Raw genomic sequence first — 22,695 nt, 5'->3', positions numbered from 1 at the left:
CCGGATTGGTCGGGTTTACCGATTTTTTGAACCCCTACAAAACCTCTCATTCCTTATTAAATATATTTTTCCACTAATTATATACAAATATATATAATTAATGGTACTTTTCCACCAAAATTTTAATTTCTTCCAATTAAATATACATATCCATGTGTGTTTATATATATATACATACATACTAGTAAAAGACACGTGCATGACACGTACAATGTGTAGCTTTAGACTATATTAAACATTGCATGTACATGCTTAAGTTGTGCTAAATTTAAAAGTAGAAAATTTAAAATTTAATAGAATTAGATGTACACATACAAAAGTTACAACAATTAGATTAAAATATAAGAATTTGAATGTAAGACTTGCATATATCAAAAAATATTTTTTTGTACAATTTGAAGGTAACTTATTGTCACCTATGATCTTGATCCAAACTTTTGTTGTTTTCATTGAAATTTCTTTAGATAGTGCAACATAAAGTTGTCCATGAGAAAACACAATTTCAGGAAATATATATTCCAACATTAAGAATTATTTGTCCTTGTGCTTTGTTAATTGTCATTGCAAAGCATAATCGAATGCGAAATTGTTTTATCTTGAACTTTGAATGGATATCCATTGTCATTTGGTGGGCTTAATGCTATTCGTAGAATAAAAATTTATTTTCTTATATGATCACCCATCGCTTGATTTTCCATGATTTGTTGAAAGACTTCAACTTTATAATCAAACAATAGGATTCAAATGTTGACACTTTTTAAATCAATAGACTTCCAAATGTCAATAGGATTATTCACTGCTATACTCCAACTCAACTCATCTCATGTTGGCGTGTCAAACACACTCTAACTGAAGTTTAGCAAGAAAAATTGGAAGCTGAGCAATTGAAATACTTCGAACGGAATCATTATTGACTTGGAGTTAAAAACCAACATAAATTTAACTCAATTTTTGCATCTAGATGTGTTAAAAACCTCCAGCGTATGTGGTTCAAGTCCCTCCAAAATTTGGCAATTTCTATGCAATTTTTTTGAAGTTGTGACCTTTGAAATTTTCACACCCAGCCTCCAGCTTGCCTTGGGGCGATTGTGAGAAATATGGATGGTGATGTTAGAGTTGGTACTATATTCTAGAAGAGCTCTTCTGTGGCTGAAGCTGATGGAGTTTTTGCTTTTGTTATATGATATACAATTAGTTGGGGAGTTATGGCTTGTGAGTTTTTATTTGGAGTTTGACGCCATTGATGTAGTTAAAGTTCTATCTCTTTTCTTCTCCTTCTCTCCATTGTGTTATATATGATGAGGTGACTTCTTTATTGAGTTATTTTAATGTTTGGGAGCTGAGGTATGCTTTTAGAGGTTGTAATATTGTGACTCACTCTATAACTAATTATGTATTTTTTTTGTTTGTGTCTCATTGTTAGACTTCTTACTTTTTCTAGTTGGCTTTTTTATGTTGTTGAAGATAATGAGAATGGTTTGGTTGAATATTATTCTTACCTTTTCGGAGCTTTTTGTTTTTTAAGATATAAATAGAATATATATATGTATTACGGACTGAACCCAAGGGAGCTTTGTGGACCGACCGAACCGGAGAGAGTAAACCAGACCAGACCGACTATGAAGTCATTGAGAAATCAAATCCTCGTTGACAGATGATCGGAGTGGACTGAACTGAAGGCTTCAACAACGAAAACCAACCTGCGACGGTTCTTCGAGCAAACTGGAGGCAAAATCGAGTGTTTTCGGAGAGATCTCGAGCGTTCTTCTCCAGCCTTCGCCAACAACACGAACCTACTAACTTACAGATTCACGGGAGGTATTGTGCGCGACGGCGGTTAGGGTTTTCCTTTTCATTCTCTTATCAAATTTTGTTGCTGGAGATTTGAAAATTAGATGGACATTGCATGATATGTGGCTTTGTTTCCTTGAATGTTCAATATCTAATGATGTATTATAACTCTGGCGTTTTTGATTTGCTTGTTTAGATGGAGTACAGCAGTGAAGAAGAGTCAGATTTTAGTGACTCAGAGATCAATGACTACGCTGAGAAACCATATGAACAACTCAGAACTGGAAAGCTTGTTGTAAAAACAGCCAATGGAATTCTTAGATGCCCGTTCTGTATGGGCAAGAAGAAGCAGGACTACAAATATAAGGATTTACTCCAGCATGCTTCTGGAGTCAGTAAAGGCTCTAAGAACAGGAATGCTAAACAAAAGGCTAACCATCTTGCTTTAGCCAAATATCTGGAGAATGAGCTTGCTTCTGAAGCAGACCAGACACAGCGTCCAACTCCACCAACTCCTATCAGTCAGGATTCTGAACAGGAGCTTTATGTATGGCCATGGATGGGTGTTATAGTCAATATAGAGGCAGGGGAGGACAGAAATACAGTCTGCGATTCAGCGTATTGGATAAAAAAGTTTGCTAAATACAGACCTTTAGATGTGTATATTTTTTGGAATGATAATGAACCGAAAGCTCAGGCCATAGTTGAATTCAACAATGATTGGAATGGTTTTGTGAATGCAACGGACTTCGAAAAGTTGTTTGAGACCAACGATCATAGCAAAAGGAATTGGAAAACCAAGACTGGTTCAAGCTTGGATATTTATGGTTGGTGTGCACGGGCTGATGATTATAATTCAAATGAGCCTATAGGAGAGTTTCTTCGACAAAGAGGGAAATTGAGGACTGTCTCAGACATCGTGAATGAAGCAACTCAAAGTAGAAATACTGTTGTGGAGAATCTGACACATAAAATTGATTTGAAAAATGAAAACCTGGAGGAACTACACTGCGAGTACAATGAGAAGACAATGTCTTTGAGTAGGATGCTTGCAGAGAAAGACCAGCTTCATCATGCTTTTGTTGAAGGTTGTTCTCTTTTGTTTGTGTGCGGGAGCATATATGCATGAATGTGGAGCTTATTTGCTTTTATATTTTGGTCGAATGTACTATTTATATTCATAACACTGATATGCAAATGATAACATGAACACATATTTGGTTCCATAATTAAGAGCTCATTTTGAAATGGATCATCTCTAAACCACCCTGAAAGATGATGAACATATTTGCTCAATGTTTATAATCTCCCCAGGGCAAAGAGATCTATAAAATAGTCACCAAGTGTATACTTATATTGCATAACTAATGTGCTATAGATGTTTATGATATGTCTTATTCTGCTCAGAAACTAGAAAGACACAAAGACTTGCACGAAATAATGTTCAAAGAATATTAGAAGAACAAGAAAACTTGCACCAAGAATTGGAGGCAAAGAAAAAGAAACTTGATTCCTGGAGCAAGCAATTGAACAAACGTGAAGCATTGACTGAACTTGAGAGACAAAAACTTGATGAAGAGAAGAAAAAGGTGATATGATGCATCCTGTGTTCATAACTTCCAGACAATTAAGAAATGACTTGCCTTTTATGCTGTTTACATGTTCTCTTATCATCCGTTTTGCTAAGTTGAGGTCTATTGTTGTTTACTGTGTATGTCATACGATGTTCTCTCGCATTTAAGATGTGGGGTCTAATAATCATAACGGAGCTTAACTCATGTCTGTTCTATGATTAAAGGTGTCATGGTTTTAATCATTTTCATTTTTTTCCTTGTCCTAGAATGATATGAGGAACAATTCGCTTCAATTGGCTTCTATGGAACAGAGAAGGGCTGATGAAAATGTCTTACGTCTTGTTGAAGAACAGAAGGTTTGTTTATTGTTAGTATTTCATTTGGGCCATTTATATCTTGAAGTTTTGGATTCACTCATTGTTAGTGATTTTAGTACATTTGGTATGCACTAACTGTCTGCATTATTTTTTCCCGCATTAAGAAACAATGATTTTATAACTTTTATTTATTCAGAGAGAGAAAGAAGAGGCTTTAAGCAAAATTCTTCAGCTGGAAAAGCAGCTGGATGCCAAGCAGAAGCTGGAAATGGAAATTCAAGAATTGAAAGGAAAACTACAGGTTATGAAGCATCTTGAGGATCAAGATGATGAAGGAGTGCAACAAAAGATGAAAGAAATGGGTGATGATTTAGATCAAAAGGTTGAGGATTTGAATGATTTGCAGGAGTTGAATCGAACTCTTGTTACCAAGGAGCGTGAAAGCAATGATGAGTTACAAGAGGCTCGTAAAGAATTAATAAGTGTAATGTTCTTTCCTATTCTCTAATTTGTGCAACCTAAACTTTACTACATTTCCATGGACGTCTAGGAAGAAAAATCCTTTATTACTTATGATTCTCTCTTGGTTCTCCAACTTATTCCCAATAGGAAGAGAAGATTTAGGAATTATAATTATGGTCATATACTCTTTTCTCATTAACCAATTATTTTGCTGTACAGGGATTGCAAGATCAATCATCAAATGCTCGTGTTAATATTGGAATAAAGAGAATGGGAGATATTGACATCAAACCGTTCCAGAACACTTGCAAACATAAATTTTCTCCTGATGAGGCAATGGTGCAAGCCTCCACTTTATGCTCCTTGTGGCAGGATAATTTGACGGATCCAAATTGGCATCCATTTAAAGTTGTTACTATCGATGGGGATTCCCAGGTACTTGAATTTTTCTTTCTCATCATCCTTTTGGTCCTTATGGAAAGCTAAGATTCCAAATGTTTGAAGTAGTGACCTATATCTCTTTAGTAGTGGCTGAAAACTGGTTAGAGTGCTATTATAGGCCTGGGAAATTGTCTTGAAAGAACCAGAAGAAAAGATAGTAACATACTCCCAAGCCAAAGTAAACATAGCTCAATTGACATGAAATGTATACTTTCAGAGGTTTGAATCCCTCCACCACATGTTGAAGTTGAACCAAAAAAAGAAAAAACTCCTTGTCCCAAGTAACTTGAGGTTGTTAGATCCACTTCCTTTTTCAAGTGTATTCAAGACTAAATCACCACAACTTGGCTCCTTCCCTTAACTTGTGATCACACCAGTAATAGAAAGTAGTCTCTTGACATGCTTTTAACAAACTACCTTTCTAATGACCATATTACCCTATGTCTACTCATTTCAGATTGAGGCCAATATTTCAATTTAGTAGATGGATGTTGGATCCAAACTTCCCACAAACTTGCCACTTGTAGAAAACAATGCCACATCTTTCTGTTGAACCAATAATTAATTTTTTTACACCATAAATGAATAAAATTGATGACTAAGAAAACATTGATGACCTGAATTGCAGAAAGGACTTTGGAGACAACTTGTCCAATCAAACACTTTTACTTTTTCAGGGCAGCTTTCTTTCAAATGCCAGTGCACAAATGACCATCCAAAGTTGATGTAAACCAAATGAGAGAATTTTATTAATGTTTTTGAAGTTGTGAATACGAGAAGATAACTACTCTATTGATAGAAAAAGTAAACTAATCTTAATCCTGATCCTAATTAATAAAAAGACACTTAATCCTAATCCTAAATAATATAAGAGACTAAATCCTAATTCTAAATAATAAAAGAAACTAATTTCAATCCTAATAAATTAAGGATTTGACCATAATACCTTATTTCTACCGCATCAAAAGCTATTTCACCCTTGAACATATATGAGAGAAGGATTTGATTGAAAAGGAACCATTTGATCCCAACATCTAAGTAAATCTGTAACGTCTCGAGTTTAGGAGGGGACATGAATAAACTGATATCATATCTGAATGAGAGGGATTATGAGGACATGAAAGTAAGGTTAATAATGGGTTAAAAGAATTGAAAGTCACTACTGGAATAATTTTAGTTGGGTGGCCTTTTAGGAATTTTCCTAAGATGCGTGAGTGAGGACAAAACATGCTGAAAGGACTAGTGTTGGTTCGTGTGACAACTTTCACACTAATAAGCATTTAAAAGAAGTAAATACGATGTTGGCAGGTCGTAGGGGACGCAAGGGAATGTTAGGGCCATGAGTTTCCGAATCTGAATTCTAAATCCTAGTCGAAATCCTGGGCTTGGGGCATTACAAAACCTTACAATCATCGTCATCTCTTAGCACTTTGCCACTTGACCGTTTCCAACAACTTCAACTTACTTTCCTCCCTTTCTTTTAAGATCTTTCTAGTTGTGGTTTCCATGTATGGTTTGAGAGCTTGTGTTTCTTTTTGTTTGGTTTCCATTGTTCTCTTTCCAATAGGGAAGCATTACATGTGGCCTCTCTTCTTGTTTTTTATGTAGCCTAAGTAGCTTCTAGGAGTAATCTTCTGAAAGTCAAGATTGTGGATCTTTTATTAGGATGACAATGTGTTTCATACAAGAGCAAAAACACCTATTTATAGAGTTTTACAAGAATTTACAAGTGGGAGTAAAAAGGGAATTAACTTAGAATATTATCTAATTACTCAATTAACCTCATTCTTGTTTACATTAGTTTTACTTGGAGGTCCCTTTTTTAGGCATGGGAGAAGGGATGTGAGAGTCTGGAGACCCAATCTTTTTTTCTTTTCTTTCTTAATGCTCAAAGTACAGAAGAATTATATTAAGAGTGAAAACAACGATCACAAACAAAAGTACAGACGAACTGATCAAAACATCAAAATTGTGCGCAAACAACAGAAAATTGAGAACATAGCAAACTTAAAAGTCTTTCAACAAGAAGCCCAAAATCTGCTGAAAATTGAAGACTAAAAACTTCAAAATGGATGGGGAGGAAACACAAAGGGAGAGCAAACAACCATGCAGTTTCAAGTTTGATTAGAAAAAGAAATGATTCAGTGACTGGGAAGCTTTGCTAGAATCTTTCAACCACAAAAAAGTGATAAACTTTAAAAAAAATTTCCAAATGGAAACCTCTCTTATGCCCACTGAGAATTGTTGAAAAAATATGCCTCCTAAGTCGTCTTTAAATCTTGAGTGAGTGAGTGTCTAGAACCAGAATATTTCAGAACTTTAGAGGGCCAAAATAGTAGAAGCATCCGTCAAACCTCTCGTGATCCACTAAAACAGACTTAAAAAATAATTGGCTGAAAAAACAAAATAAAGTCTAAATTATGTACTGAAACCAAAATAATTCCACATTTCTCAAGATTGACTTCAAGTGATCTGAAATTTCACAGTGCTTGGCTTGTGAGGGAAATAAAGAGGCCTGCTTCTCAGTAACTAAATCCTCCTCTGTTTGAAACATGGTATTAAGATCAGATTCTAAAGGATCCTTAATTGACTGGTCGTCCTTCTCTGTTGTCTTTGGAAAATGTTCGGCTTTCTCGCTGCTCACACTAGAAGAAGAGTCACAATCTGATGCACTCTTCTTTTTCGATGAAGAGATTGGAGTTTGGCTGGGAGAACCTCTAAAAATTTTTACCTTTTAATTATTCAGAGAGAAAACAAGTATTTAAAATGACGATGGAACTCTGAGGATCTGAGAAGGGGCTTGAATTAGGGCCAATTTGCCTCTAAAAAGTCAGAATTTTGATCTAAAATCAATTTTTTCTTTGTAAATTTTTTAGGCCTCCGTTACCCTTTTCCTTTTAGCAAAATGCTTTGGGAAATCTTGAAGGGATGTGGGAGAATCGTTGATTTTGGATGTCTTTTAGACTTAGCCTTTGATCCAGATTTGGCCTAGGATGAAAGGGAAGGAGAAGAAAGAGCAGGGGAGGAACAGTTGGAAATTGGAGCTTTTCCGGAGGGCCTTTAAGTGGGCATAGAACCGGCAAGGAAATGGTAGCAAAAGGCTTTGACGAAGCAGAGGAAAGTGACTTGCTAAGGGAGGAAGAAAAAGCGACAAACACTTCAATTGACTTGCCTTCCCAGCTGTACCAAAACTTGGATAACCAATGGGCAATAAAGAAGGGTCAACCGTAATATTCTCTTTCCTTTCTAAAAGCTTCTCTTGGACTTCCTTCGCATTTTTCCTTTCAGTTTGAAGTTCTTTTTCTTTTCTATTTAATTGTGGCTCTTTAATATCACGCAACTTTTGGGATTTCTTCTAAGGGCATACAATTGATGAAATTTGAATAAGGCTTTTTGCACCAAGTGGATGTGCGACCCTTGGACTACTTCCAAGAGCTCCAAGTGCCGCTATAACCTCTCTCTTCCAAAAAATATGAGTCTGATCGTTTCCTCTCGATAATCGTCGGTGGGAAAAAAGTTGTCGGGGAGTCTCTGTTTTTAGTTTTCAGTGGGATCTGTATTTGGTTTTCTTTTTGAAGCATCATAGAAAAAGACGTAAATGGATTTCTTGAAGAAATTTCTAGGTTGCAAGGGGTAGCTTGACAAGTCCATTCTAAATTTGAACCTGAAGAATCTAAATCTTCATTGTTGAAAACTTGCTTTAGACGAGCCAAGTCAATTGGGTTGGAGAAATCTTCTATAAATAAAGCACCTTGAACTTTCGTCGGGGTCCAAACATTCAATATCTCCAAAATTCAGAAAAATGTTACCTCTTTTTTCATATGAAATTTCTATAGTAGACAACATAAAACCACATAAACTTTTCTGAACTTGAATTTTTGCTTCAGCAACATTAACAACATTCAATGTTTCATTTGCAATAGATACTAGTCTGAACGAATAAGACCCAATAGCTTCAAAGGTTTGCCTGCTCTAGTCTAAAGGTAAGTTTTTAATCGAGATCCACCCGCCATAAACCTTCAACACTGACGACTATCTTGCCATTTCCTCGGGTATTCAACTAGATCGTCCAACTCACCTTGATTCAAATGGATTACAACACTTTCCGCAGACAAAGGATTGATAATGACATTAGATTCAAAGTATAATTTTAGTGTGCTAGCTATTTCTGTCCATTCATTGAACTCAAACAGTCTTGTAACAGTTCAAAGATTGTTGATCTACTCAAGATTCTTGATAATCCAATAACGGCTCATACTCTGTTTCTTGTACTCATTGGTTTGACCTTCTCTACAGAACTATTCTTCAACATCTTAAAAGTTTAGTCCTCAATCTTCTTGCTGCTGTTTGATGACCTCATTTGGGATGACTAACAAGTCATGTATTCATGTTTTGACTTGAAGCCTCCCTTTTTAGAGGGGTTTTCGTGTTAATCTTTCTCTCATAGTTTGGTTCATCATTTTTCCGTAGGAGCGTCAGTCTTTTTGGTTCTATGGAGGATTAAGGTTCCTAGGAAAGTGATGTTCTTTACTTGGAAAGTTCTTCACGGTCATGCTAATACGACAGATTGGTTGGCGAGGAAGTAACCTTCGCTTGTTGAGTTCTTCTGTTGTATTCTTTACCGAAAGATGGAGGAAGATCTGGATCATATCTTTTGGCAATGTGAGTATGCTAGTTCTGATTGGGAGCTGTTTTTTCAGACGTTTGGTTTCTCTTTGGCTCATCAGAATGTTTTTAGGAGTATGATCGAGGAGTTCCTCCTTAATTCGCTAGGGGGGAGAAGGGTCGTTTTTTATGGTATGCTGCGGTATGTGCCTTATGGGGTGGAAGTGGGACCGTGTGAGATTTGGTCTCTGGTTCACTATCATGTTTTTTTTTAGGCTTCGATTTCATAAACCTTTTGTAACTACTCCATAGGCATTCTTTTGCTTAGTTGGAGTCTCTTCTTGTACAGGAGTTTCTCTTTTTGTGGGCTTGGTTTTTGTATTTTGTGCTTCTATTCTTTCATTTTTTTCTCAATGAATGTGGTTTCTATATAAAAATATCTTTTTGGTTGTGGAATTCCAACTCGTTCTTTAATCACATGGTTCATTTACTGATTGGAACTTCCTTCCATCATCCCATATAACTAAGGAAATTTAAATGCCAATTAACACTTGATCCATCCATACATTTTCCGAAAACCTGGGTTTCTAAGGACAATATTTCTCATCTTTTGGTTGGTCCTTCTTTATCTTCTAGAGCTCAGATTTTATGGTCAAATGCAGTTAAAGTTTTGGTTTCTAAGATTTGGATTGAGCACTATCAGAGAGTTTTCCATGATAATTTCAAGGATTGGTCAGACAGATGGGGTTCAGTTTGTCTTCTAGCTACTTCTTGGAGTTTGCAGTCCAAACTCTTTGAAAATTACTCTACTCAGGATATTTGCCTCAATTGGATTACTTTTATTTCTTCTATCTAATCAAGCATTTTAGATGTATTTTAATTTCTGAAATCTTGTTTTGTATTGAATATGATGATGGTGCTAAGGTTTGTGTTAACCTAGTTGAGATCAGGGTGCATCTCCTAATCCTTAGTGGTTTATTTGGTTTGTGTCTCTTTGTAATTTGAGATTTGCTCTTTTCATTGTATCTGTTGGTGATATATAATTAAATTTGCCTTCAACCACTAGCTTAAGCTTTTGGGTGAATTGATGGTTTAACAATGAAAAATTCTGTTTCTGTTTTATAAAAAAACATATCCAATCTTCACTTAGAGAAAAATTTTGAAACACCTTTTATTTCCTCAAAAACATCTTCTCCCACCAAACTTTGTTTCTTGTAAAATCCAGTTTGTTGATAACATGCATCGTGTCCTTCTCTATGCTTCATTGTAAGAAACCTCTTCTGATTATTTGAGTAGTCTTGGTGGGTATTATAGCCGCTAAAATGTTTTATTGATGTTTCACATAGTTGTTTAGACTAAAGTAGTATTTTCATTCCATCTTCTGGATTGGCTAATTAAAACGTATATTATAAAACATATGATGCATGACAGGAGAATATTGATGAGGACGATGAGAAACTGAAAGGTCTCAAGCAGGAATGGGGTGGTGAGATATACAATGCGGTCGTTACTGCCCTTAAAGAAATGAATGAATATAATCCAAGTGGTCGATATTCTGTGCCTGAGCTATGGAACTTTAAGGAAGACAGGAAAGCTACTTTGAAGGAGGTCATCAACTATATTGTTAAGAGCATCAAGTCACTGAAACGAAAGAGAACATGAGAAGATCCGAGAAGGGGAAGAGATCATGAGTGGAAGGTGTTATCTCATCTTTCTCTGTTACCTAGAATTCAATTTTTAAATTTCCTTATGTTATCAAGTAGAGGGTGTATTTTCCTTCTCAGTAATCATTCCAAGGTATATAGGTCAATTTGCATGTACATTAGCCCCCATCAAAAGAAGAAAACATGGCTTTGTGTCTTGATAACTTTTAAATACATGGCTTCACAATATTTGGTGTTTGAAACTTGTAGGTTAGAAGAAAAAAAAAACATGACTTGTTCTCTCTTTCTTTGTCTTGCTCCTGCCCCCACGCCCTTGCTGATGTAGTAAGATTAAGGTAAATTAGGGTACTTTGGTCAAATCCTTAGTTGATTAGGATGAAGATTAGTTTCCTTGGTTGACTAGATTATGATTAGTTTCCTTGGTTTATTAGGATTAGGATTAGTTTTCTTTGATTAATTAGGATTAGGATTAGTTTGCTGTTCAATTCTCTATAAATTGAGGAATTGTCTTTATGTCTTGATAACTTTCAATTGACAATAAAGTCTATCCCTCATCCTCTACTACCCACAGCCTTGATCTCATTTCAAGCCAATCCCGAAAGATGCCTTTGCATCATATGCATTCCATTAGTGACAGAAACCCAAGATGACCAAAATATAGAATAAATTCATTATTGATAGTCTGTGTGCTATAATTATTTGTAAGTATAATACTCTGTAGACTGTTTTAGTTTGGGTTACAACTGAGGAGAGAGGATGGCTACAAAATAGTAAACATACCATAGATGGTGGGGTTTTGAAATAGTTTTATTGTAACTAACTGTGAGTTATAATAATTGAGAACTTCAACTATTATAATGAGAGGCCAAAATATTGAGTGGCTTATAATAGCTCACTCCACCCAAAGCAAGTTGGGGGGTCAAACACCCCACAAAAGTTGACAACAAATAATCAAGGAACAGAACAATAATGACCACTTGACAAACAATCAAATTTAAAACCATAGTATAGTTTTTCACTATATTATGCATGGGTCTTGTACTAAGAAAACTATGGGATAAAAAGGTACGTACATCCTCTGGAACAAGAAAGAAATGGACTTTGGTTAAGATTTTGTCCGTAAGCTAGACATACATGTAACATGTTGTATTTGATGATGTAGTTATTGTTATTGAATTTATAAATTTGTATAAGCTTGACTACTGTTGCGTTATATACATCTTGCTGCAACCAGATTCAAATTCTATTGGAATAGTTGTTTCTTTCAATTTTTGTTCTCAAAGAAAGTTGTTTCTATCAAAATAATTTGAATAGTTGTATACTACCAAACGTTCTTTTGATCTCAATTATTATAGTTTTACTGATCTGACTTTAATGTTAACAGGGGAAGGATTGGATGAGAATTGCCAGGCCTTATTGCTTGTAACTTGTCCAGTGGGACCTTTTCCTATGGTAAATGGAGCAAGCAATTTCTATCAGGGAAGCAAATGCATCATGCTGGCTTTTGTTTGTAGTATTTAGTCCAAAGGTAAAGGGGGGCTACCAGTGAAAAAATAAATAAAGTAAAAAAAAAAAAAAAAAAAAGGAAAATTGGATCACCTATCTGATCGTGGGGACTACTGACATCTACCCTTGACATCTTATATTTGGATTCTATTGTGCGTTCCTCTCATTTAGTGTATGCTTAGCCATAATGGTCCTAAACAAGTTGGGTCTTGATTCTGAATTGACTGATTATGGATTCTAGACTTATTTTCAGTCTGCTTTGGAGAATGCATGCAGTATATATGATTTAGCCATTTGGCAGAGGTTCTCATTTATTCAGTAATAATCCAACGAGTTTAAAATATATTTATAAAATTTATTATACAAAAGGTGATTTAGGAAACAAAGTATTGTAGTTTAGATGAAACTACTTTTGAGTGTTGCCCTTTCTCCATTCCTTAATTATACAGGGTTCCTGCATATGTTTATTTCTTTCATAGATCCATTAAAGAAATTTGCTTTCAGCTTTCTCAAAGTAGATGGCAGTAGGCTGCCTGGTTGTAATCGTTACGTTCCAATTCTCTCTGCAATCAACACCTCCACCAGCATTACATTAAAGGTCAGTTCAAAATATTTGGTCTCAATTTAGACAAGGGCTTGAAATTGTGGCCATTATGAATTTTCATAGTTGTTTCTTGTTAATTTTATCATTTCTACGTTGTCTTGAGTGTCATTGCTGTTTATGTTGCTTAAATTCCTTACCAAAGAAATCAATAGGAACATGTATCTCATGTCGTTCCAAATAGGTTATTCATAATCCTTTAGATAACTTGAACTTGTCTTGTAATCTCTTTAAATTCTCAATTTGTCTGCCTTTACTGTATTAAAATTTCACAATAGTTCTTCATTTAGCATGTGGACTTGAAGGGATTCAAATCTATCAATTCCATTTGTGAAAGTACAATCAGTAAAAATTTGTTAAAAAAATGGTTAGTATATTATTGAATGGTTTGACACACTTTGTGGAGAACGGTTCCAAAACCTCCTCCTTGGCTATGCTTATAGGCAAAAGTACACTTTGTGGGAGGGGCCTTTGGGAAGAGAAAAGGGAAGGAATGATTTTTATTTTGCAGAGAACCTCTCTCAGAAAAGAGAGCTTTTGTTAAAATCAATACAATAGAGAGAGAGCAACTGTCTATCTTTCCACTCCCCTGCCTTAACGGAGTTTTGATTAATGAATTACTTATTAGTTAATTAATTAAATGCTTTGGTTTTAATATAAATTATTTGTTGGACATGTTATGTTCATGAATATAATCATTTCAGGTAAGTTAATCCTTAGTGATTGATTCGTAATTACATCTAGATCAAATGCCCATTTTACTCTTGTAATTACCTCTATTTTCTTAAGTACATTGGTTGTCTGATGAACAATTTGTTTATGGTCGAATTATAAATCAAGGCCCTCTTCGGTCAATGTGAATGAGACTCCATTGTTCAAGTCTCGAAATCAACACTTAAGGGAACTACTCATCTTCTATCTCTACGTGGAAAAGAGTGAATTCCATCTTGTGAAATTATGTTCCTACCTTCCTTTTTGGTCAAGTCTTCGAAATGAAAACAAATTGAGTCAACGACTTGAACCATTATTACACGTGCAGTCTGCTACAAACTCATGGTATATGATACCTCACAGTCTTCAATCATGCAAATAGAATTTATAATTTTCAATCAAGAACTTTGAACTAAGAAGTACTCTTAATGACAAGATTGAGTTGAACCACCAGGAAGCCTTAGTCTCTCTAAGTAAAACATGTTTTAGGAAAGAAAACCAGAAGTCTTGGGTTTTGGTTGCCATAAAATCTAAATGTAGGGATTTAAAATGCATAAAGTTAGATATATTGAGCAGGAGACAAAAAGTAATGCATAAGATTGTCTTTGCTGATTAAGAGACCGTTGGGCTATCAATGGATTAGTTCATTGATTTATCATGTGAATTGAGTTCATGAGTTACTGAGTTCATGAGTTACTTAATTTTCAATTATCAAGTCTAATCAATTGTATGGAAAAGCGAGACAAACTTCCTGTAGAAAACCATTATCAAGTCTAATCAATTGTATGGAAAAGCAAGACAAACTTCCTGTAGAAAACCAACATAGATGTATATTCTTAAACTAAGTATCATTGTGTTACAAAGTTAAGTAAGGAAATAAAAGAAACATAAACATAAACACAAGTATAAATGATTCATTAATAGAGTGTTAGCTATACCTTTGAAGTATAAAAGAAAGAATTTATTAGAGAAAATGTTTCAGAGTACAAAACAACACCACTAGATCAAAAAGTATATATAATGCACGTATCTAAGCCCAATGATCAAAATTATAAATAATCATAATTAATTATACAACAAGACTCCATACTTGATTGTTCATAATGATATAACCAATTCAAGGCATTCCAAAACATCATGCATGAAAACCTATTTACTTGGTTAATCGCATTAAGGTCATGAGTTGATTATAACATCAAGTTTAAATTGGTTAAATCTAACCTACCATGCATATTTTCATTCCTTATGTATGTTTCATGACCTTTATTATTGAGTGATAAAAGAAGCATTAAAGTCAAACCATAACTACAACTAAAACCTATTGTTGTTCAAATTAAGCATGTTATTGTTACAATTATGGATAACTTTAATATGCATAGCGTGAGCAAACTAACATACAAGTAGATGTGATTAAGTTGTCAATTTAATCTACTTAGTATACACTCATACTAGACATTCAATCAAGAATAGAAAATAAGAGGAAATCAGAAATACCTGATAGCATTCATCAAAATCGCATAAAATCCTTAGAAAAATGCTCAAAGAACCTCAAAATTGACCTATAGGCCTTCAACCCATCATCAAACTATGAAACTTAAGGCCAAAATTTTCATTACAATGCATATAAGAAAGAAATCTCATGGGTTTTGGCCAAAAATGGCCAAAACCGAGCCTAGTGCTTTATAAATCACTTAGATTGTATTATTGTGTTGTAGCGTCAAGTAAGCGTGCACGTGTGATCATATTTCTGTCAAATTCTGGAGTGTTGCAGCACTATGCCTACTAAAATGATGCTGCATACAGCGTTGCGATGTCAAGCCTCCTGGGGAAACTTTATGATGATCTCCCTCGAAGCTTAATTGTTCTTTTTAGTTCTTAATTGCTCCAAAATAACACTGAATTGCCATTAATGCATTGCAAACTACATGATTTTCTCGAGATCCTACAAATATGGTCATATAAGCACTTTAAACGTCATAAACGAGAGGGATTAGAGGCACTATAAGATAGCATGTTTGGAGTGCTATTCACACATAGTTTAACTTAATAAATCATTTATAATCTATAACGTTGAACTTAACTAAATTTGTGAAACAACTGTCATCGGTTTTTGATAAAGTTTATTTTTTAAATTTATATGCTTGTTTCCTTTCAATTTGTTTACTATAGTTTTCATATTTAAAGAAATATTATTTGAATTATGAGTCAAAAGTAAAACAAAAAAACGTGTTTTTAAAACTACTATTTTGACTATCTATATGAGAGGAAATAGATTGTAGAGAATTTAACTTTACTCTAACCATCACCATCCATAGAGAACATAAAAGCCAAAATGTCAACATAATTATTGCATGGACTCCATTGGAAGGAAAAAAAGAAAGAAAGAAAGAAAGAAAAGCATGGAGTAAGTACGGTAGGTAAGAACAACACTTCATTGCAAAAAAAATTGTTGATGGAGGTTTTATTATTATTCAAAAACAATTTACAATTAATGATTCCAAAAAATTCATAAATTTACTAATATTGGTCCAATTTCATATTCTGAAATCAATACAAAACAACTCTATTATCCATCTTGTTAATAAATATTTGTCAATATATTATAAGCCAATCATTTATTAATTGAACTTTCCATCTCAGTTGCATTTTAGATAGCAACTATCTTTGTGCATCATATATCATAACTTTCTAGTTATGTGATAATTTTTTTTCTTTTTTAATATTTTAACCGTTTTTAATGTGAGTAATACGAAGAGATGTGTATCATAATAATTTTTCTTTATTTTATGAGGATAAATAATTTATTTTCGAGAAATTTTCTTTTAAAAAAGTTTGGTAGTAAAGTATATCATAAACGTGTTTGCATCAACTTCTATTCACCAACCTTCTCTTCTCAGCAGCGTAATGCTAATCCTTTCGTTAAAAACAAATTTACTTTCAAATATATATCTAAAAATAGTAACTTATAAATGGATAATTTATTAATGTTAGATTAATGATATTTTGATCTTACAATTGAAAAAGCAATTGTTATTTGAACAAAAAAATGATTCACGAAAAGAATTGGCCACCCAAAGCGACTCATCAGTAAAAAAAAAGAAAAGAAATTCCGTTGCCGGGAATCGAACCCGGGTCTCCTGGGTAAAAGCCAGATATCCTAACCGCTGGACGACAACGGAACTTTGATTTACAAATCCTAATTATATTATTTATTTATTACAAAATAATAATAAAACAAAACTATTGCATAATTATTTTGTGATTTTGAGAATTATCACATCATTGTTATTAAAATTCCAATTTAGGGACATCTGGTGCATGAAATCATTTATTATGTTTGAGGTTGAAATGTAAATTATTTAAAAGTTTGAGTTATAATAATATGTGTTTGAGGTGTAAATTATTGTTGTTTAAAAAGAAAATAGCAAACGTTATTGCAAAAAATAAAAAATGATAATGAAGGATAAATAAACATAGTAGTGGAAGCCGATCAAAGTAAAACACGATCATGCATGTGTATAAATTTTCAAAATTAAGACACGCTTGTTATTTGGAGAAAAAGAGAGAACAATGCTTTTGTTGCTCGAATTTTCTATAAATATGTTGTAAACCACAACCAGTGTCTTTCCAACAATTCTTCGACCTTAGAACGAGAATGTGGGATCGTTTATGTGATTGATTTTAGTGTGATTTGGTAAACAAGTGTAAGAATTCAGCAAAAACCGACACTCCTCGTAGAAGTTTTAATCAAATTAAGCTTCATCTATAAATGTTCAAAATCATGCAAATGTGAGTTCCATAAATAATTAACATTTAATTGAAGTGTGATTATTGATATCTTTTCAGGTGAAGACACTAAATGCAAAACAAGAAGCTCACTCATAACTTCACTTATTTTGGGAAAATTCTACTAAGCTAACAATTTCTCCCCTAACTTAGTCAAAAGTCATCATTTGACTTTGGTCAACTTGAATCTTCTGATGAATTTTTTTCTTTCTGTAACTTTTTTTTTTCAATTTCAAGTTTTATCTTTTCAATTAATTCAAATAATACCGCCTTTTTTCGGTTTGAAGAAGCACATTTTAAGAGAGGAAAGTAAAATATGTTGTTCTTCCTCACCTTAAAGAAAATAGTTACTGCATGTACCACTGATAAAAAAAGAATCCAACAAATAAAATAATTCGCAGAAACCCCACTCTAGAAGTACGGTACAAAATGTTTGTTTTGTCAACCTGGCGAGATAATGGTTACGTGAGGAACAAACATATATATCTTAAATTTTTAATAAACTGAATAATACTTACAATTGTTTGGTATACAAGTGTCAGTTGAGCTAAACTCATGTTGACAAATTTTATAGCTTTCATTGAAAAAAATTATTTTGGAATTTTTACCCTCTTGTTTACCAAACCATCATATCCCAAAGTTACTTAGGACTTAGAAGAGATATAAGAAAATGCCATATTTAGGTATCAATTTAACATAGACTACACTCTACAGAAAACTATTATTGGACAATTAATGGAACAAACCGCTTTTATTGGACCGGCCGAACCGGCGGGGGTCTCTGATTTCGAAGAGCAAATGCAAAACTCGAACCTGAAACAGATTTCACGAGCAAATCACGAATCTGGGAGCAGGACGGGCGGTGCTAACGAACCCACGAACGGAACACACAAGAGTCCGGGCGTTGGACGTTTCATTCCTTGTTCAATCAGAAATGGCGCCTACAAAGAAATCGAAGAAGCGCAACAAGGATTCCAAGAAACTGAAGAAACGTAAAAATTTGAGCGTTGTTCCCATGGAGCCCAGAGCATCAGACCCTGATTGGTGGGAAATTTTCTGGCACAAGAACTGTTCCCTCTCAGGTCACTCTCCAATCATAACATTTCTACTTCATTTTTGTTTCTTTTTCTTTTGACCTGAACTTCATATTTCGTTTGCCTGGATCATTTTGAAATGTTGAGTATTTTCTGCCCTTTTCTTTTTAGTAGCTGTGGAAGTAGTGAGAGAGGTTTCGTAGAGGGAGGAAGTTTGAAAATCTTAGCCATTTAGATCAGTTCTGTGAATTTAATAGGATTTTTGTTGTATTCATTGGAATGCTGAGAATGATTCAGGTTTAGGGTGCTATGGTTGAAGAGTTGGGAATTTATGAACTGTTGCTCATTACAAATTTTCAGTCTAACTTTGATGGCTGAGTCATTTTCAAATATCTTTCTAAATGTAGGTTCTCCTGGACGTAATGATGAAGCAGCTGGATTCAAGTATTTCTTTCGAACGTCGAAAAAAACTTTCGACTACATTTGTTCCCTCGTACGAGAGGATCTCATTTCAAGGCCACCGTCTGGGCTTATCAATATTGAAGGGAGACTTCTTAGTGTAGAGAAGCAGGTTGCAATTGCTATGCGAAGATTGGCATCGGGTGAATCGCAAGTTTCTGTGGGAGCTGCCTTTGGAGTTGGCCAGTCCACAGTCTCTCAGGTTACTTGGAGATTTGTCGAAGCTTTGGAGCAACGTGCGAAGCACCATCTTCAGTGGCCGAGTTCCTCTAGATTGGAGGAAATCAAATCACAGTTTGAAGCTTTCTTTGGTTTGCCTAATTGTTGTGGAGCCATAGATGCAACACACATCATTATGACACTTCCAGCTGTACAAACATCAGATGATTGGTGTGATACCAACAATAATTACAGTATGTTCTTGCAGGGAATTGTTGATCACCAGATGAGATTTATTGATATTGTAACTGGTTGGCCTGGGGCCATGACGACTAGTAGGTTATTAAAGTGTTCACGAATTTTCAAACTATGCGATGCCGGTGAACGTTTGAATGGGAATGTAAAGAAGTTCTCTGGAGGGTCAGAGATCAGAGAATACTTAGTTGGTGGAGTTGGTTATCCTCTTCTTCCTTGGTTGATTACTCCTTACGAAAATGATAACCTATCGCCGTTGAATTTCAACTTCAATGCTGTGCAAGGAGCTGCAAAATTGCTTGCTGTGAGGGCATTCTCTCAGTTGAAGGGCAGCTGGAGAATCCTCAACAAGGTGATGTGGAGACCCGATAAGCGGAAGCTGCCAAGCATTATACTGGTATGCTGTTTACTTCAAAACATTATAATTGACAATGGAGATGAGTTACAACCAGATGTTGCTTTATCTGGTCATCATGATTTGGGATATCAGGAGCATTGTTGTAAACAGTTAGATCCATTAGGGAACAATCTAAGGGAAAACTTAGCCAAGCACTTGCATCAAAATAAAGAGAGAGTTTGTTCTTCGTAAGACTCGAAATTGCATTGGTTTCCAAGAACTTGTCAACGGTCTGGTATAACTTAGATTTGTAATTACAACTGATGAAGCAATTCATATTTTGTTCAAAATTTTCCCCATTGTGAAGAGGAGTATTTAAGTCGTGTCATTTTAGTTTCTGTATGTATATATTCTTCACTGAAAACTCCTATTTTCCTTTGGGAGATTAGTCAAAGGGCTCTTAATACACGTCACAAAGTTCAGCGGCGCTTACCTTACTACATTGCTCTCTCACTTAACTGCTGTCCTTATGCACGGCAGAATCTGATACACCTGACTATTTGTTCATCACCTGCAATTATGCTGCTAGACTTTGGAAGGAAATTACTCTCCTTTGGGTGACTGACTGCCCTTCTCAATGAGATCATTAATCTCCTCACTTATACCCTAACCGGTCAACCTTTCACTGATGGTAAAAGAATTATGTGGATTCACCTTATTAGGGCCTTCTTATGGGGCATTTGGAATGAACGTGACAACCGCTTCTTCAAACGATAAGGGAATCACCTTTGATAGGCTATTTGAACACACTGCATTCCTTGCTTTCACTTGGTGCAAATGCACAACCTTCTATAGCTCTTATTCTCTTTCTTCTCTTTTAACCAATTGGAGAAATCTTTTGTAGCTCCTTTGGATTGGTCTTTTTGCTCTTCTTTTGTAGATTTCATGCATCAGTACATCAATGAAATTTGTTTATTATAAAGAGAAAGGAAAAAGAAAACTCCTATTTGCTACAGTTATGTAAAGAGGCAAGATGAAGTTACAAAATAGCACGATAAAGGACGAACGGAGTATCTCACATCATTTAAGAGGAGTTGACTCCTTATTAGCATATTGAGACAAATTGCAGCACTTTCGGGTTGTGGATTATATAACTCCCCCATTTTGATAACAAAAACGAGGAAATGAGCATAAAGTTGAAGTCTGTTATTGGCACCTTGAAAGCTTTTTCATTTTCTCCTTGGTTCCTTTAATCCTTTCATGGTTTTCCAGGAAAATGTAGGAGTTGCATCTGGAAAGCCTAACAGACAAAGCGTAGTTTACTTGGAATTAATGTTTGAGTACAATTACTCCACAACTAACCTCACAAAATTTCATTTTCTAAGTTCTAATTCATTTCACTCAAGTGGAAGGAAAAAGTGTGACAGGGGCCCACAACGCCTCCATGTTGGACTCATGAATCAACAGCTTAAGACTCAAGCTTTTGGCTTTCTTTTGTTTGTGCATTGATGTTTAGCCCTATAATTTTGAAGCTGTAGATTTTGGGGGAGAACCATTCTGCATCTATATCAGAGGCTCCATTGCAGTATGCAAAGAAAGACACCAGAAGATATAATTGGAGAAGATCGAGCTGTAGGGAGTCTTTTTCTTACTAATATATTTTATTTGTAATTTTATTCCAATTGTAACTAAATTATGCATTGGTGCAGCCATATGTTTTGGATGACTTCCCATCACTTTTGAGTCAAGCTGCTCAGTCTGTAGCTAAGGTGCGCTCTACTTCCTTCACATTCAGGGATGTATGGTAGTTTGTAGTGTAATGTAATCCAAAACTCATGTTTGAATTGAGCGTTTTGAGCTCGATTTGTAATACAAAATTCATTCTGATTTTCTAGTCAATTCAATCATTTTTCTCATTGTTTTTATGCTTCACGATCTCATTTATGTTCCTTTTTCAGTTACTCACGTTTTCATGCTTTACGATCTCATTTTTATTTGTCTTTTAATACTCACGCTCTCCAACAATTCATAAGATACTTGTATCTTATAAAGAGCTTTTTTCATTTGAAATGTAAATATTGTTATTTATATATTGTTGAAGTAGTTTACCTTGTCCATCTATCTTGTTGAGTATTAACATTAGACCAACAGTCTTTAACATGACAATGGTATACATGACTTCCACAAAACATAGCTATAGCATATACAATTCACATCTTATTTCTTAGAAGAGTTTTGATAAATGACATTTTGAATTCGTTTGAATTGAATTAAGAAAAGAATATTTTTTCATAAACTAATATTTGTTTTGAACTATTTTTTCTAAAACTTATTTAAAATACACTTAAAACTCTATTTTTGAGTGTCTTCTAAATAATTTTTTTTTTCAAAATAACTTACTTTTCTAAATTAAACACTTGAAAATGTAATCCAAACACACATTTAAATTCAAGACATTCAAGTAAAACATACAATAATATAATAGTCTTTACCCAATTTCAAAAGTAATCCCTTACCCGAGCTGAAATCCAATTTCCATTCCAATATATTTCTTCTTCTACTAATCATTTATCATTTTTTTAAAGTAAAAACATGACATCAATAAATCAACAACCCAATCCCACAAATGAGGCCAACATTCTAGATTTTAGATGTATCAAAATCCAAGATTTCTGGAGTAAAAAAATACCAAACTGATATTTGAAAGCAAGAGAAAAATGTGACAAAAAAGAAAGACAAGATCCAAGCAGAACCTAAGTCTCGAAAAAAGAAAAAAAGAAAAATAAGAGAAGGGGAGGAGAAAATATAAAAGAGCTTTCTACCTTACTAGGCCAGTTAAATAGGTCCAATTATACCACAGCCTAATGGGTCACAATATTTCATAACAATCTGGTCAAAATATCCTATACACTCTTAAATATTTCATTTAATCTTCTTGGAAAATAATTTAAATATTGAAAAATAAAGAAACACAAGAAAATAAAAATATTTGA

At 34.4% G+C, this 22,695-nt stretch overlaps 2 protein-coding genes and 1 non-coding gene across 5 annotated transcripts; 2 read left to right on the top strand and 1 right to left on the bottom strand.

Annotated features, from left to right (window-relative positions):
* The first annotated feature begins 1,620 nt into the window (after positions 1 to 1,620).
* On the top strand, positions 1,621 to 12,678 carry LOC101205093 (factor of DNA methylation 1). Of its 2 annotated transcripts, none has more exons than XM_004139592.3 (8): positions 1,621 to 1,836; positions 1,988 to 2,879; positions 3,199 to 3,380; positions 3,632 to 3,721; positions 3,879 to 4,166; positions 4,364 to 4,579; positions 10,622 to 10,888; positions 12,239 to 12,678. In XM_004139592.3, exons 2-7 carry the CDS (start codon positions 1,988 to 1,990, stop codon positions 10,850 to 10,852), a joined length of 1,899 nt encoding a protein of 632 aa, XP_004139640.1. In that variant the 5' UTR covers positions 1,621 to 1,836; the 3' UTR covers positions 10,853 to 10,888; positions 12,239 to 12,678. The 2 variants fall into 2 exon arrangements, with proteins under 2 accessions (XP_004139640.1, XP_011659138.1); XM_011660836.2 differs by having other exon boundaries at positions 1,632 to 1,818.
* A 4,101-nt stretch (positions 12,679 to 16,779) lies between these two features.
* TRNAK-UUU lies at positions 16,780 to 16,851 on the bottom strand. Its single transcript has one exon. It is a non-coding gene; the product is annotated as a tRNA-Lys (tRNA).
* Positions 16,852 to 18,248: 1,397 nt separating this feature from the next.
* On the top strand, positions 18,249 to 21,627 carry LOC101209608 (protein ANTAGONIST OF LIKE HETEROCHROMATIN PROTEIN 1). 2 transcript variants are annotated; one of them, XR_004218521.1, is made up of 3 exons: positions 18,249 to 18,540; positions 18,900 to 21,334; positions 21,412 to 21,627. XR_004218521.1 is itself a non-coding variant. In XM_011660835.2 (2 exons), exons 1-2 carry the CDS (start codon positions 18,393 to 18,395, stop codon positions 19,952 to 19,954), a joined length of 1,203 nt encoding a protein of 400 aa, XP_011659137.1. In that variant the 5' UTR covers positions 18,249 to 18,392; the 3' UTR covers positions 19,955 to 21,627. The 2 variants fall into 2 exon arrangements, 1 of the variants encoding a protein (XP_011659137.1); XM_011660835.2 differs by having other exon boundaries at positions 18,900 to 21,627.
* The last annotated feature ends 1,068 nt before the right edge of the window (positions 21,628 to 22,695 follow it).

The sequence above is a fragment of the Cucumis sativus genome, chromosome 7 (assembly GCF_000004075.3).
Source record: "Cucumis sativus cultivar 9930 chromosome 7, Cucumber_9930_V3, whole genome shotgun sequence".
NCBI lineage: Eukaryota > Viridiplantae > Streptophyta > Magnoliopsida > Cucurbitales > Cucurbitaceae > Cucumis > Cucumis sativus.
This window is presented reverse-complemented; position numbering and strand designations above follow the sequence as displayed.